The 15,306-nt window shown below is 43.7% G+C and overlaps 1 protein-coding gene across 3 annotated transcripts in view; it reads right to left on the bottom strand.

Annotated features, from left to right (window-relative positions):
• Positions 1 to 843: 843 nt before the first annotated feature.
• LOC149837286 (putative homogentisate phytyltransferase 1, chloroplastic) overlaps positions 844 to 15,306 on the bottom strand; it is a 73,166-nt gene continuing 58,703 nt past the window's right edge. For all 3 annotated transcript variants that reach the window (XM_090005946.1, XM_090005945.1, XM_090005947.1), the window contains 6 exons: positions 14,096 to 14,197; positions 13,867 to 13,962; positions 12,787 to 12,858; positions 12,586 to 12,681; positions 12,050 to 12,154; positions 844 to 1,094 (listed from right to left, as the gene is read on the bottom strand). In XM_090005946.1, the coding sequence (XP_089862072.1) occupies positions 1,053 to 1,094; positions 12,050 to 12,154; positions 12,586 to 12,681; positions 12,787 to 12,858; positions 13,867 to 13,962; positions 14,096 to 14,197 (513 nt within the window). In that variant the 3' untranslated portion in view covers positions 844 to 1,052. The remainder of the gene's footprint in view (positions 1,095 to 12,049; positions 12,155 to 12,585; positions 12,682 to 12,786; positions 12,859 to 13,866; positions 13,963 to 14,095; positions 14,198 to 15,306) is intronic.

Below are 15,306 nucleotides of genomic sequence, written 5' to 3'. Positions count from 1 at the left end.
TTGCATTTATAATGCGTGTCACGGGCCTATTTTTTCAACGGGGCACGACGGTCCTTTCTTACCGCCACAAGCCTTTTCAATCGCTCGCTTGCCAGCAGACAAAATAGTCAATGAATGCAAATGCGTTGAGCTTTCTTTATTCACCCTCGTGATTACCTTCAAGTCATTGCAATCTCTCCCTCTCTTCTCTTTCGCTCTCTTGCACTCTCTATACACAAAGCTTTCGCTGAGACAATCGACCGAAAAAGCTTGTAGTGGTAAGGAAGAACTGTCGCGCTGCCTCTTGAATAAATAAGCCCATGACAATGCGACTCCCACCATATATTTCTCATGAACAGGTTTATTTAGCCCTTTGTAATAAAGAGGTATTAAAAGAGAGCCTCTTTCATAGGAAAGGGCATGAGATGCAAGCATATCAAATTCAATCAACTGTAGGCAAATGCTAAGCCGCACATAATCTGATGTGGCCTAGTCAGATTTGGAGCAAGATTAATACACGGATGGAAAAGGCTATTACTAAATCTGACTCCAGTTAATCAGGTACAGTTATACACCCATTCACAAATCAGTTTTGGATGTTAATCAGATTTGGATGAAAAACTATAGAACCCAATTAGTAAATAGGATTTCAAATGCTTTACCCAATCTGACTCCAGGCCTCTGTAGTAACATTGTGCGAGTAAAGGCCCATTTATTTTATGAGAAAATGAAGCGGGACCTGTATATAGGCCCACATGTTTTCATAGGAAACAAGGCATTTCCTATGAAAATGACTTTACACCCTGGAAACAAATGGGCCCTCAGGGAGCAAGGAAAAAGAAAAGAGCCTTAGCACACAAATATACCATTTGGAACATTCATTAGACGATCTTTTAACTGCAAAATTATGCTTTTTGTATATATGCAAGCTCAATATATTGATTTCCAACGCTTACAATTCATTCAAGGGCCAGAGCCAAGTCTAAGGGATTGGGAGTTCCAAAATCACTGCGCTCAATATATGTAGAACTATGAAACATCCAATTACTCATCTCATCGTCATCCCCTTATCTTCATCTCACAAGTGGGATCAGCAAGTATTCCGCATAGAATAGCTGCAAGAGAGAGAGAGAGAACAGGTCAAATTAATATCCCCCTTATTAGGTTGAGAAACTTAGGACTAACTGGATCAGGTTCAAAATCATCAAGCAACGTGGATGAGTTGCAAGAACATTGAACATGTGCGTGATATCAACAACTTGGACAGCAAGACCTGGCAAGCCTCTACTCGGTAAAACCCTTGAAGTCTGCTATGGTCCTAGATCCGGTGCATACACCAGGATCTGAGCTCTAGGATCCAAACGCAACATCAACAGTGAAATATGGTTTCCCCAGTCAAAGAGCGACCTAGGATGATGATGTAATAGCTGATGTGCCATCTTCAAATGTGAAAAAATCAATGGACACATGCTCATACAAGGAGAGCCTTATACATGTCCATAGAATTAAGGAAAGCTACCCAGTGAGGCTCACATGGAAGGTCTAATGGGAGAAACAGGATGGGATGCTCCATTCCCTTCTCTCTCGCTCTCGATGTTTTTCAAGTCAATTAGAAAGAGTCTAATTAGGTTTCTTTAATTAATTATGACTTAATTAGATTAGGAGTCTTCACAGAGGTATAACTCTAGAATCCTCTCTCTAGACTAGTTTTTGTTTTATAATGAGATTCTTTTATGGCTTATGGATTAGGACTTTAATCCAGACCTTCATGATAAAAATAAAGGTCTAAAGAACCTCATTTGAGCATTGAATATTATTGAGGTTTCTCAAGTTTTCTCTCTCCCTCCCAGAATCTCGGACAGTGTGTTTTCGCTTTCTGAGTGAGCCAAGCGACTTCTTCACGTTGCAGATCTTGTGTCCGAGTTTCAGAACGTGAAAAAAGTCTTTCCAACATGCTACAGACCTTCAAGGTACCCATATAGCCTTTTCATAGCCTTAGAACCCCTTTTATTAATTTCTTAGAACCCAAAATCAAAAATTGCATCCTGTCAGGTACCCAAAATACTCGATTTCTCCAAACTGATAATCCCTGGTAGTCAGTACCCTTTCCTTTGTTTAGGATCTATACCCTTACATACGCTTCAAAGTCACCCTAGAACCCCTGAATCAGGTCCTTTCAGTTAAGGACCAAAACCCTTTACTCAAAATGTTTACTGAGCCCAAACTGCACCTACCTGATTTAGTTGTTTGACTCTGTTTTTATTGTTTTGCTCGAGTCGCAACAATGAGAAATCCCAGACCTCTTTTCCACCGTGTCCAGCAAGGTTCATCACCCCCAACACGCATACCATAAGTCTCACAATCCAAAAATCGCATGTTCGATCCTTTTAAGTCCGTTGAACTCAAATTGCAATATTTATGAACCCGAACTTACCTTTCGTTCCCTCTTTCGAACCTTCTACCTCAGAGTTTTCAAAGGCCCTATCAGATTCGTATCAGAGCAAACTTGTGCAAATAGAGCAGTCGTTGCCCTCCAACATTGATAAGATGAAAAAAATTTGTAAGCATACGAAACAGACACAAGGCGAACCTTTTTGGAAACATCAGACGAGTGCGGAGCAAGGCAACCGCTTGGAGCATATTTAGCGGTCAATTACAGGTCATGTGGATCGCATTGAAGCCTTCCTGCTCAACACACCAAGGCAGCCAGGCAATCAAAGCTTCACTTTTGTCAGTGGATGCATGGAAGACCTTAACGGATCGATTCTCGGGAGCCAATGCATGACTTCGCGTGAGGCATGGTAAGAAACCTCGTTTCGAAGTTCCTTCTTTTGCTAGTGAGTACATGCGTGAATGAATTTTTAAATTCAAACACTTTTTTTAGATGTCACAATGTGCCCCCCGAGGCACTTGTTGCCGAAGCGGCCACACGCCTTGAGGGCGATGCCCTTCGGTGGTACGAGTGGTTAGATATCGTATACAGGAAGCCCTCTTGGGCTGATTTTGTTGATCGAATAATAGAGAGATTCGGGACCACGATGGTGGTTAACCATCATGTGAAACTCAAAAATCTCAAACAACGAGGCAGCTTTGACGAGTACTAAGAAGAATTTGTGCATGTTTTTGCTCCAAGTCAATAAAGAGACATTTCTTGACTCATACATTGGTGGGTTATGTGAGGACCTTCGCATCAAGGTCCTAGTTGCAACTGTGAGGAGTCTGGAGGAGGCCTACAGGGTGGCCAAGCTTCATGACGAGAATCAAAAGAGACTCCAGTCATGTAGAGGTCGAATTGGCCTATCAATGTGCATGGTAATTCCTCGGGTGGCCAAACCAACCCTGATTCATCCAAAAGGGTGATGTTATCCCCTAAGGTAGAGCCTATCTCACATGCACAATATTAAGAGCACATTAAGAAGGGATTGGTTCAAGGGCTACGTGCAAGTGCTACCACATTCTCTGGTAGAATCGGACTCCGAAGAAGAAGAGTCGTTGGACGAACAACCGTCGGACGAGGTAGACACCAAGGAGGAGCCTTGCCATGGCATCTCCTACCACGCACATTTGTGTGTCTCTACGCCCAGCTCCATAAAGATACATAGCCGTCTTATCTCACAGGACGTAAATGTTTTCATTGACACTGATAGCACTCACAATTTCAACTGTGAGAGCATAATCCGAGAAATCATGTGCAAAATCAATGAGCACCCTTCCTTTGATGTTATGATTGACAATAAGACTAACCTCAAGTATTTATAGGTTTGTCCCGATGTGTGTTTGTAGCTCTAAGGAGATAAATTCATTGTGGACATATACGTTTTACCTATCCATGGTGTAAATGTAGTCTTTGGCATGCATTGTCTATGAACTTTGGGGAAAGTAACCTAGGACTTTTCCAAGATAGAAATATATTTCTGAAGAACGAAGGGGACGTTAAGCTTGCTGCTATCAGACCTCCTATAGTGGAGGAAGTGCAACATAAGGAAGCAATGAAGTTGATGAGGCACCCAAAGTGCATATTTGTTGAATGTTTTTCCCGATTAGATGGAGTTGTTGGCAGAATGTTCTGACGTGTTTGTTGAGCCACATGGATTGTCTCCCTCAAACGGATGGGCAAACAGAGATTGTTAACAAAGTGGTAGCGACCTACTTTCGTTGTTTTGTAGGAGACCGCCCAAACAAGTGGCACCACTTTTTGACATGGACAGAATACGCCTACAACACAAGTCATCACTCCTCCATAGAGATGACTCTATTTGAGGTATTATATGGGTTCTCTCCCCGTCAATTGACGCATACAAGCACAGGAGTGCTGCATCTGTAACGCCCCAAATTTCAAACTTGCTAACCTTTTCAGAAAAACAGGCAAGAGACTAAATATATCTCTTTCCTTCAGAGTTTGTTTATGAAATCAGCGGAAGATTTTTCTTTGATAAATCATAAGGCAAGCTGACAACTTTGGGTACGTTAGCTAAAAGAACCAAAACTCACAAGATTCAGATATCCTAAGGAAAATTCGATACAAACCCAAGCGTCCAGGACGCGAGCTAAGAGCAGGAAGAAGAATGGGTTAGTTTCGCGAAAAACTAGTAGGTGCACAAGAGAGACTACAAGAAACTGAATTAAGTACATTTAATTAAGTAGGTTACGCAGTTTAAGGCAGATATGCAGTTAAACAGGTAAGCAATGCAAGCAGGTGAATAGTGCAAACGCGTAAGTAGTACAAGCGAATAAGTAGTGCGAGCGAGTAAGTAGTGCAAGCGAGTCAGCAGTGCAAGCGCGTAAGCAGTGCAAATGCATAAGTAGTACAAACAGTAAGCAGTTCAAAGCAAGTAAGCAGTGCAACTGCGTAAGTAGTGCAAACAGTAAGCAGTTCAAAGCAAATAAGCAGTGCAACTGCGTAAGTAGTGCAAACAGTAAGCAGTTCAAAGCAAGTAAGCAGTGCAACTGACAAACGCAGCATACGATTCAATTGATCGTAGGCTGTGAACCATCACGCAACTAGCTTATCCTTGTTCCTAGAACGAGGTCTCTGCATCTAATCACCATCAGGTCATCGTTTGTCGCTCACTACTTCTAACAAACGCTTTGTCCTGAACAACCTTAATTTATTCTCATCTCTCAAAGTCTTACGCGACTAACTGTCACCGGTTATGACTCACTAAGGCGTCATACTTTCTCAGAAAAGCTCACCCTTCCGTAGAAGGTCCAAAACATAATCACTAACTCAAATCGCTAACGATCTGATTCTCACATCTGAGTCCTGCATGTAATCATGCTAAAACAGAAAGCCGAAACTATGAATTCATAGTTGGCTATCACAAACAATCTCAGGAGATCGTCACAGCTCACCATAACTTTTTATGGTAAGCAGAAACACAAGATCCACGTCGGATCGTTCGGTCCGAGAGATATACAACCGGACAAGGAATTACCGCCCTAGAGGGTATACCTGATCTTGGACCCTACACTTCCTCACAGGAGTTCACCGTCTTTGCAGCTACCCATTCGTGGACAGTGTACATCCTCACAGAGATCTCCCACTCTAGCCGGGTCACCTGATCTGGGAAATGTATAACCTCACAGCGAAACCTTTGGGAAACCGGTCCCCAACAAATGTCATATCCAATGAAAATCATTGCGATACACGCATCAACACAAATGACCGCTCTCAGGGTCGATAGCCACTAATACAAACAACAAGATCAACGCCGGATCACCTGGTCTGGGAAATGTATAACCGGACAAGGAATTCCGCCCTAGATGGTATACCTGGTCTTGGACCATACACTTCCTCACAGGAGTTCACCGCCTTTGCGGCTACCCGTTCGTGGACAGTGTACATCTTCACAGGGAATCTACCACTTTAGCCAGGTACCTGGTCTTGATCATACACGCCCTCGCAGATAATCCTTTAGAGATCAGGTGCTCGACAGACACCCCACTCAGTGATACATGCATCAATAATTGACTGCTCTGAACCATTGATCGCCTCGGGGTCAGTAGCCACAATATGGGCACAAGCATGCATATCAGCAATATGCATCGTATCACTTCACCTAGAAGCATATAATCCTACGCATTGTGTTATTGCCACAAGGAATATTGCAATCCTCAAATAGGCCCTCAAAGCATGTGTAAACGACACATGAGAACACGCAGACATGGCAATCCAGTTGATTCTATGGGCGAAGGGTAACTAACTCTACCCGTCAGCCAAACAAAACAACTGAATAAGACAAGCACTCATAACAATGCTCGTAAAACATATAAGTATCATAAAATGGCTCAGTCCATCAACAAGTAATTAAATTAATCGTAAGCATAAACCATTGCATCACAAGTCATTCATAAGCAATCATACGGCAGCAGTTATATCACAATATGTAAGCAGCTTATAAGACAAGCGGTCACATCAATCCTAGTTGCCACCAGTTCGTAGATTACGAGCTGTATGCAATCACATCAATCATAAGAGATGCAAGCCAATAAATGCTACGCTACAATAAGTACCAAAACAGTTCGACCAAGGGATAAAACAAGTCATATGCTAATATGTAGCAACTGGCATAATGCTATTATTATAAGCATTTAACTAGTATGAGAAGCTCCTTATTACTCCGCAAAGAACTGCGTAAGCAGTTTAACCAACTAGAGTAACGCCTTGACAGGCGTGCACAGCTCAACGAGAAGCATACTGAACTACCGAGCAAGCAAGTGATTCAGTAGTGTAAGCGAATCCGTAGTGCAAGCGAATCTCACGACCCAACGACCAGTGTGAACAGACCTTATGTTTCGATAATTACGAACCTGCGGGTACGTGCAGGCAAAACGTAGAACCAACTGAGACTAGTTCGGGTGTCTGTTATTCTATGTATTTTCAATAACCCGAATAGCTAGTTGAGTTCGCTCCAAAGGGACGGCTTTAGCCGAGAGAGGATTCCCCAAAGGAGGTTGTGCCACGGATGCATCCAACTTCTGCAGAAGTGTTGAGCTAACTAATGTAGCCCCTTTCCCCTAACTCCAATGACTGAGGAGGCCGGATCGTTGCCCGTAGGGTGGTTGTTAGCAATCTGTCCATTGGAGTTTATACCGCTTTGTCCTCTCCCTTGACAAACACATAGAAGCGAATAGGTACGTTAGGGGTTGCTTAACTAACAACCCATTCTATGTTGTGGTCTTTAAACCACTCGAGCATCTTGCCTGTGAAGGCGAATGTGAGGCCATTTATGTGATTACAATATTTTTCATTTAGCGTTGTTCGAGGTCGCACGACCGTCTCATCTGATCATCGCAGTACTAGACGTGTCGTGCACGACTACAAGTACTCTAGGATGAAGGAGGTATAGCTCCTCAATAGAAGCCTCAACAGGAGTGTTTCACAAAGATGTAAAGTTTATCAACTTTACTTTATCTTTTGAAACAACAATACCTTGTGCCAACATTATGCATGTGATTATCTCGAATCACATCCGCTATCGGGGTATCTACATGTCTCGCATGACTCGATATTGGCCTCGATATACGAGATACGGGTTTCTCAACAGAACCTCCGCTAAGAAGTTCGCTCGAACCCCCAATTCGGGATCACCCGAGATATGCCAAAAAGGCGAGCAGAACCAGTCAGTCACATCCTTCCAAATGCTTCGATTTGGAGCAGTCTTTGATGCTTTTGCGCAGCTCCCTAAAATCTCAAGTCGACTCTGCAGGACTGCGTGCACGAAGAGCCAAGATCCTTGCGAGGTATCCCTCTCCTTAGACGAGGATGAGTCACTCGCTCCCGACTGAACTCTTGTCGCAAGAGGGAGAGTGGTAAATGCCCCTTGCATCCCCCACAAGGATGCCTGAAACGCATACGCAAAGAGCAAGAACCTGCACGTCATCTGCAATAGCAAGGCAATACCAACACATATGCAAAAGCAAGAGCATAGGCGCAAAGCGCGACGGCAAAGTAAAGGCGGTAAGCAGAAGTGCAACACAAACCCTCGGCACAACGCGCAACGCAAAACCTGTGCGCGATGCGCAACGGCAAAGTAAAGGACAAGGATCGCAAAACCGCGTCCTTGAGTTAAATGTATACTCGTATAAATATATATATATATATTTCTATATATATATATATATATTTATTTAATGGTCCCTTTTTAGTTAATTGAACTTAATTCAATTGTCCAAGTCTTCTGTTCGCGGAGCGCGAGCAGGATCTGTCGCACGAGCTGCAAAAGTAACAATCTTAGCAAGCCAAAACCAAAAATAGAAGGCCAGGGGCACTGCTGTCGTCCTGACGTAAAGGAAGCAGAGGCAGGGGCATCGTGCCCTTGCGCACCTGCTATAAGCGCAAGAAGCAGGGGGCAGGGGCTGCGAGCCCCTGCTGACTTGCCGTCGGCGGACTCCGAGGAGGCAGGGGGTTGCACCCCTGCCCGAAGAAGACAACGAGGGAGGCTTCGCCCTGCCTGCCATGAGAGCAAGGAGGCGAGACCCTTCCCTGCAAGTCACTAAGGGGGAGGTAGGAGGCCGCACCCTGCCTGGCGAAAATGCAAAGAGGGCTAGGGGACTCGGTCCTCTACCATCTCTGCAAAAAGGGCAGCGGCGACGACCTTGTTCCGTCCTGCAAAAAGAAACAAAGATAGGGGATGAGCCCCTGTTTGCCAAGCAGAAACAGAACACAGGGAGGGCTCAACCCTCCCCCGAACAATAGAGGGAGGAAGGGGGTCTCGGCCCCTTCCCAACGAAACACGGAAACAGGGAGGGGATTGACCCCTTCCCTGCGCAATGAACAAGCAAGGAGGGGCTCGACCCCTCCCCCTGTATAAAAGATAAGCAGGGAGGGTCTCGACCCCTCCCCTAACATCAAGGGACCGAGGAGGGGGCTCGACCCCTCCTCTTGCATATTATGAAAGCAGAGGGGGGTTGAACCCTCCCCTGCATAGCACGTAGGCAGGGAGGGCTCGAACCCTTCCCCGCAACAAACAGAGGCAGGGAGGGTCGAACCCTCCCCTGCACGACAAAAAAGGAGACACGGAGGGCTCGACCCTCCCTGTAAAAAAAGAAGGGACAGGGAGGACTCGACCCTCCCTATGACCAAGAAGAGACAGGGAGGGGTCTCGACCCTCCCTGTGAACACAAAAGGGCAGATAGGGGCCCCAAAAACCCCTGCCAGAACCCTTCTCACAGGCGGCAGGGGTTTTACCCCTGCCGACCTGTCGGCTAAGTGGCAGGGGCTCGACCCCTGCCGACTTACCTGCACAAGAGGCAGGTAGGGGAGGCGGGGCTTGCCACCCTGCTGTCCAAGGCACGAGCAACCCCTCCCCTGAAGCCCTACGCCCAAGAAAAGAAGCGATGCAGGCGGCAGCCCTGCCGCCTGCCGAAAAGAAGAGGGAGGGAAATGAGGGGAGGTGCTCAGCACCTCCCTCCCTGGCAGACCCAGAGCCACCACGATTGGTGGCTCTGGTCCACCGACCCTTGAAGAGGAGGGTCGAGGGAGACGAAGAGGAGAGAAGGAGAAAAAGAAGTGTACCTGGGGGCTGCCGGCATCAGCGACAGCGTCGACGGAGGGAACGAAGGCAGTCGACAGCGGCAACAACGGAGGGGGGTCTCCGGCGAGCAGAGGGAGCTCCTACGTCGGGGGATCCTCTGGGGAGGCTGCCGGAAGGTGCTTGTCGGAAGGGGGGCGTCGGCGGCGATGCTCAGCAACGCAGAGAAGGAGTCGGTCGGGGGAGAGAGACCGAGAGAGGAAGAAGGGGGGCGTGGGTTCTCTTTGAAACCCCTGCCTCGCTGTCTTCAAAAGACACGGGAGGCGATGCCTCCCTTTCGGGTCCGGGTCCGACACGAATCCAAACTTAAATTTTTTTTAATTTTTTTTTTCGGTTTATTATAGCATCTCTCGAAGTAGATCATGCTCTAAAGGGGCGAGATAAGATTCTCACTACGTTGAGGCAGAACATTGCAAAGGCCCAACAACGCATGAAACAGATCTATAACAAGGTTTGATCTGATTGGGCATTCAAGTTAGGAGACTGGGTGTGGCTGAAGCGCAGGTCGAGAGGACAAAAGACTCTCTTGGGGTAAGACTGCCACAAGCTCTAGCCCAAGTACTATGGATCGTACCAAGTTAAAGAACGGATATGGAACCTGGCCTGCCATTTGGCACTCTCTGAAAAAGTGAAGATCCATCTCGTCTTCCACATGGTGAGCCTCCAACGGTTATAAATGTGCTCCATGATGAAAATTGTATCCCCAACCCACAACCATCTTGAAGATAAAGAGACTGCAGAAGTACAATCGGATAATGCAAAAATGCCTCGTCGAGTGTAACCATGGTAAAAGGGATTCAGCCACCATGAGAATAAGAATTTGACTTGAAAAAGAGGTTCCCAAATTTTGAACTTTGCAGCAAGGTAATTTGGAGCGTGGTAGAGCTATTACGGTCTTAGATCCAATGCATACACCGGGATCCAAACGCCACCTCAGCAGTGAAAGATGGCTTCCCAGGACAAGGAAGGTAATGTCGCAGCCGATGTATCCCTTTCATGTGAAAAAATCAATGGACACATGTCCATACCAAAAAAAGGAGAGCTTAACACATGTCCATATCAAAATTAAGAAAAGCTACCAGGTGAGGCCCACATGGGGGCGTCTAATTGGAGAAACAAGGTGGGATGTCCCCCCTCTCTAGATATTTCCCAAGTCAATTAAGAAGAGTCTAATTAAGTTTTCTTTCTTAATTAATTAAGACTTTTAAATAGAGTAGGAGTCCTACTAAAAGTAGGACTCTAGAATCCTCTCTTTGGTCTAGTTTTTGTTTCACAGTGGGATTCTTTTATGGCTTATGGATTAGGACTTTACTCCACACCTTCATGCTATAAATAGAAGTCTAGAGAACCTCTCTCTCTCTCTCTCTCTCTCTCTCTCTCTCTCTCTCTCGATGAACCTCCCTGGTTCACATTAGGTCTAGACCCCCAACGAGTGGCCGACCAACCCCCTTCAGGAGCTTGAGCTCCCCCAGCACCCTGGATCGTGTGTTTTTGCTTCTCGGGTGAGGCAAGTGACATCTCTGCATTACAAAACGTGTGTCTGAGTTTGAGATCATGAGGAAAGCCTTCCCAACCTGCTGCAAACTTTCAAGATACCCCTATAGACTCTCCATAGCCTTAGAACCCCTTTTATTAATTTTTTAGAACCTGATATCCAAAACTGCATCATGTCAAGTGCCCGAAATACCTAATTTCCCCAAACCAGTAATCCTTGACCGTCAGCACGCTTTCCCTCTGTTTAAGATCTATACCAGACCCTGACACATGTTCCTAGGTTACTCTAGAACCCCTGAACCAGGTCTTTTAAATTTTGGTTGAAATGCTTACCAAGCCCAAACCGCACCTACTTGATTTAGTTGTTTGACCATGTTTTCACTATTTTGCCTAAGTTGCAACTACGAAAAAATTCAAACCTTTTCCCCACTGTGTCCAACAGGGTTCATCACCACCAACACATGTACACAAGTCCCACGATCCAAAAATCACAAGTTCAATACTCTTGAGTCTGTTGGGTTTAAATTGCAATATTCATCTGTCATGAACCTGAACTTACCTTCTGGTCCCTCTTTGAAGCCTTTTACCTCGGAATTTCCAAAAGCCCTATCAAAGTCCCCCCTACCCACTGCGGAGTACACTCGGCTTTGACCTTGCGGCAAAAATTGCCCCCCCGTGGGTTTCAAACCCATGACGTCCCATCAACCGGGTGACTTCACAAGTCGCCCCCACCAGATGAGCGGAGACCTTGTGGGCAATGCGCCCTATCAATCTTGAATCGCTTAACATGGGCAACTTAGATGAAGAGACAGAGTTGGTTGCTTCAAGATCGTTGGGTACCCTCACCCCATTCAACTCAATCATCAGTACCAACAGCCAGAACCGAGTTAGCTAACCTATTCCAAGTTGATGGATCCAGCTCAAGCTTGGGTGGAAATTGAAGTGTTAAAAGTTGCTTAAAGTGTTAAGTCATCTCACAGGCACAGCTATTATCAAAGTTAAGGACCAAACTACTGACCAACACTAGTTTTGCTTTTGTTTACCTTCCAAATGAACATGTAGAAGGATGTGATGGCAACTTTATTCTTCAGATTGAGAGAACGTGCACGATGCCATAGGATAGATGCTAGGGTACCATGGCCCAACACCTGTGTCAAATAAGAAAGATGAGAATAAACAAAAAAACAAGTTGGCTAAACCTGAGAACCACAAGAAGGCTGAATGAACACCAAAGTGAGATATTGCAGAAAGTTTGTATTCAAGGAATTGGACATGATATTTTGCCACAAGGTGTTACTTCCAATTGTTGCTGTTCATGCTGAAAAGTAAACTTTAGCTTGGATGGTTATTAACATTGCTTAGTTTAAAATTACCAAGGACATTTTGGTAGCCAGGAAAAATAATGATGCAGGGGTTTGGTCATTGGAAAATGCAATCTTGTAAGTGTCCTGATGTTTGTAAGATCAGTCAGGCTAATCAAAATTTGGGTGAGGTTGCTCAATTCACAAAGTGAGGCCCATGGTCCTTATGCTGATTCAAGCACAGAAGCATCTCTAAAAGTTACAGAATTGGAACATACCATCACAAGTTTGCTCCAAAAGCATGAAGAGATAGACCCTACAACAATGGCAGCACCATATGCCATCTGCAGAAGATATATACAAAGCCAAAACACCTGGGGCAGTGAAAAAGGAGAAAAAGAAATCTTTGATCAATACAAGCAGGTGAACCAATAGGATTGGAATTGTGCAGGACAAACAAGCAGAAAAAGAATACCAACCCGCTTTTGACCAAGTCGTACGCTAAAGGATTGAATTCCAAAAATTCGATCTCCCTCAATGTCAGGAATGTCCTACCAAAACATTTGGTGATAATCAGTGAAAAGGATACCAATAAACAAATCAAGATGGCATTCATGAAACATGCACAGAAAAACCAGTTACTGGAAGCTTCTTGCTACATGGGGAAACTTGTTTCCCTAAGCCTGCTTCCTCTTTGTTTCCCAAATCAATTCCCTTTCACTTCCTTAAAGTTTCGCTCTTGTTTCTTGTTACTTTTCACTCACTTCCTACGCTTTTCATATTAGAAAATTATTTTTTTTATAATAAGCTTGCATGTTGGTTTTATATTGTTTTATATTTGTCTTCACATGATTTCTTATTTGCTTCAGCTGCACTTCATATTGCTTTTTATGTGTTTCCTTTTTATTTTTTCATGCATTTGCATAGTCGCTTCATAACCATATCCCGCTTCCTGCTTCATACTGCTTTTTAACACTAGCTTCTCTGCTTCCGCTTCACGCATTGCTTCTTGTATCCATTTTGTTTCCTGGTAACTATGAGAAAGACACTGAAAATCCGTCTTTTGTGTTGGATATGAAGTTACCACTAAGAAGTTGTGAATAGAACACACGGGTAGAGCCTGACATGTATGCTTGAAGAAAATAATTGCTGCCACCAACAGTGTCATAGCAGCGATTATTTTCTTCAAAGTAGTCCCTCAAGATCATTAGGCTTACAATGTTCGCACAAAATCATATCCACCCTTGTGCTACATTGAAAATGGGAAACATATCACCAACTTTCCATCGGAGAGAGAAATAGATAAATCACATTTAAGATCAAAACATTGCCCTTATCAGGTATCGGCAGAATCATGATCTTTCTCTTACAAATAATCTGGCAATAAAACCAAGACAAACCCTATAGAACAAGCAACACAAACTCATAATCCCCATTAACTCAAAAATGTGTGACTTTGACTGAAGTTTGTATATAAGCAACAACCACACACTAGAATATTCAAACTTCAAAGAGAAGTAGAATATCTAAAGAGAAGTTATTTTAAGCATGATCCTCACCTTGAACAATGCTATGACAACCGAGAAGAAACTCATAAAAGCCGTTGCAAATATCAATGGCCTTGTAACAATGGCTGGTCTTTGATAGACAAAGGTCTGACAAACTCAAGACAGAACCATCATGTAGTGATACAATATGATAGGAAATGAAAATGAACTCCATTAACGAAAATTCTCAAGAAAGAGAAACAAACACAAAATAATTTCCGTGAACTATTCCAAAACAGACCTGCATATGCATGAAAAATGCAAGTTGGACGATGACAGCTCGGACTGCCAGGATACATGATGCAGCAATGAAGGCATGCTGTTTCCATCTCAAAAAAGGCAACTGAAACAATCACAACAAATATATTGAATCTGTCAACAATCTCCTGGAGTTTATAAAATAAAATCCGCAAACCAAGTCCATCAAGAATACAGGACATCTGAGTGATGCATCATTAACACTTTGATTAATATAATTGCTACTTTTAAGATAGTGTTGTATTTAAAGCATCTTAAATATGAGGCTAAATAAAGACCTGTCAGTTGAAAGGTAAAAACCTGCACTACTGTTTCACTAATACCTCAAATACCATTAATAGTTAAAGACAGACTGACAGATCATACATTTATACCAGCTGTACTGTACTCACTGCATGACCCCCATTAACTCAGTGCTTTTCGCTGATTACAACCATAAAGTCAAACATAAAAAGTAAATTAAACATAAAAGCAGTAAAACATAACAAGGCCAAATTTGCCAAGACAAGGCATATGATGTTCATAAATTTAAAAAGAAAAAGAAAAAACTAGGTTGGTCGAAATAGAGATTGAAGCCATACCATGCAACAATTATCCTTGATGATTAAGACTGAACCATTTATATATGTAATAAACACAGTTGAAAAAGGTGCTAGATTTAGATTGGTGTATATGACAAGACAAGGTGAAGACATTTTGTCACAAGGTGCTGTCATGCCCAAAGAACCAGATGCATACCTCAACATTGAGACACATATACCTCCTATATAAAGTGAAGCTTACATCTTGTCTCAAGCTTCAGGCCTCATGCCTCATGCCTCATGCCTCATGCCGCATGCCGCATGCCTAGGCTTATGCCACTTGAGCTGCTAAGAAACTCGAACCTCACTAGAAGTCTTCTTCTTTTCTAATGCCGAAAAAAATGATGCCCTGTTGATTTTGAGGTTATATTTCTTCCAAAAGAGGGTCAAATATACTGTAACTTGAATATCTCAATGGCAGATAAACAAGATTAAAGCATTGGGCTTTTATTGCAATTTTCAGTTATCCTTTATTTTTATGAAAAGAATAAGATGTTATATCATCATTTTATGGCCAAAATTCCACTCTTATGCCTGAGTGCACCTTCTAAAACCTTGGTAATAAGATGTTATATCATCATTTTATGGCCAAAATTCCACTCTTCAGTAACAC

This window comes from Nuphar pumila, chromosome 5 (assembly GCF_984573655.1).
Source record: "Nuphar pumila chromosome 5, dmNupPumi1.hap1.1, whole genome shotgun sequence".
In the NCBI taxonomy this organism is placed as follows: domain Eukaryota; kingdom Viridiplantae; phylum Streptophyta; class Magnoliopsida; order Nymphaeales; family Nymphaeaceae; genus Nuphar; species Nuphar pumila.
The sequence above is the reverse complement of the archived record's forward strand: the minus strand, read 5'-3'. Positions and strand labels throughout refer to the sequence as shown.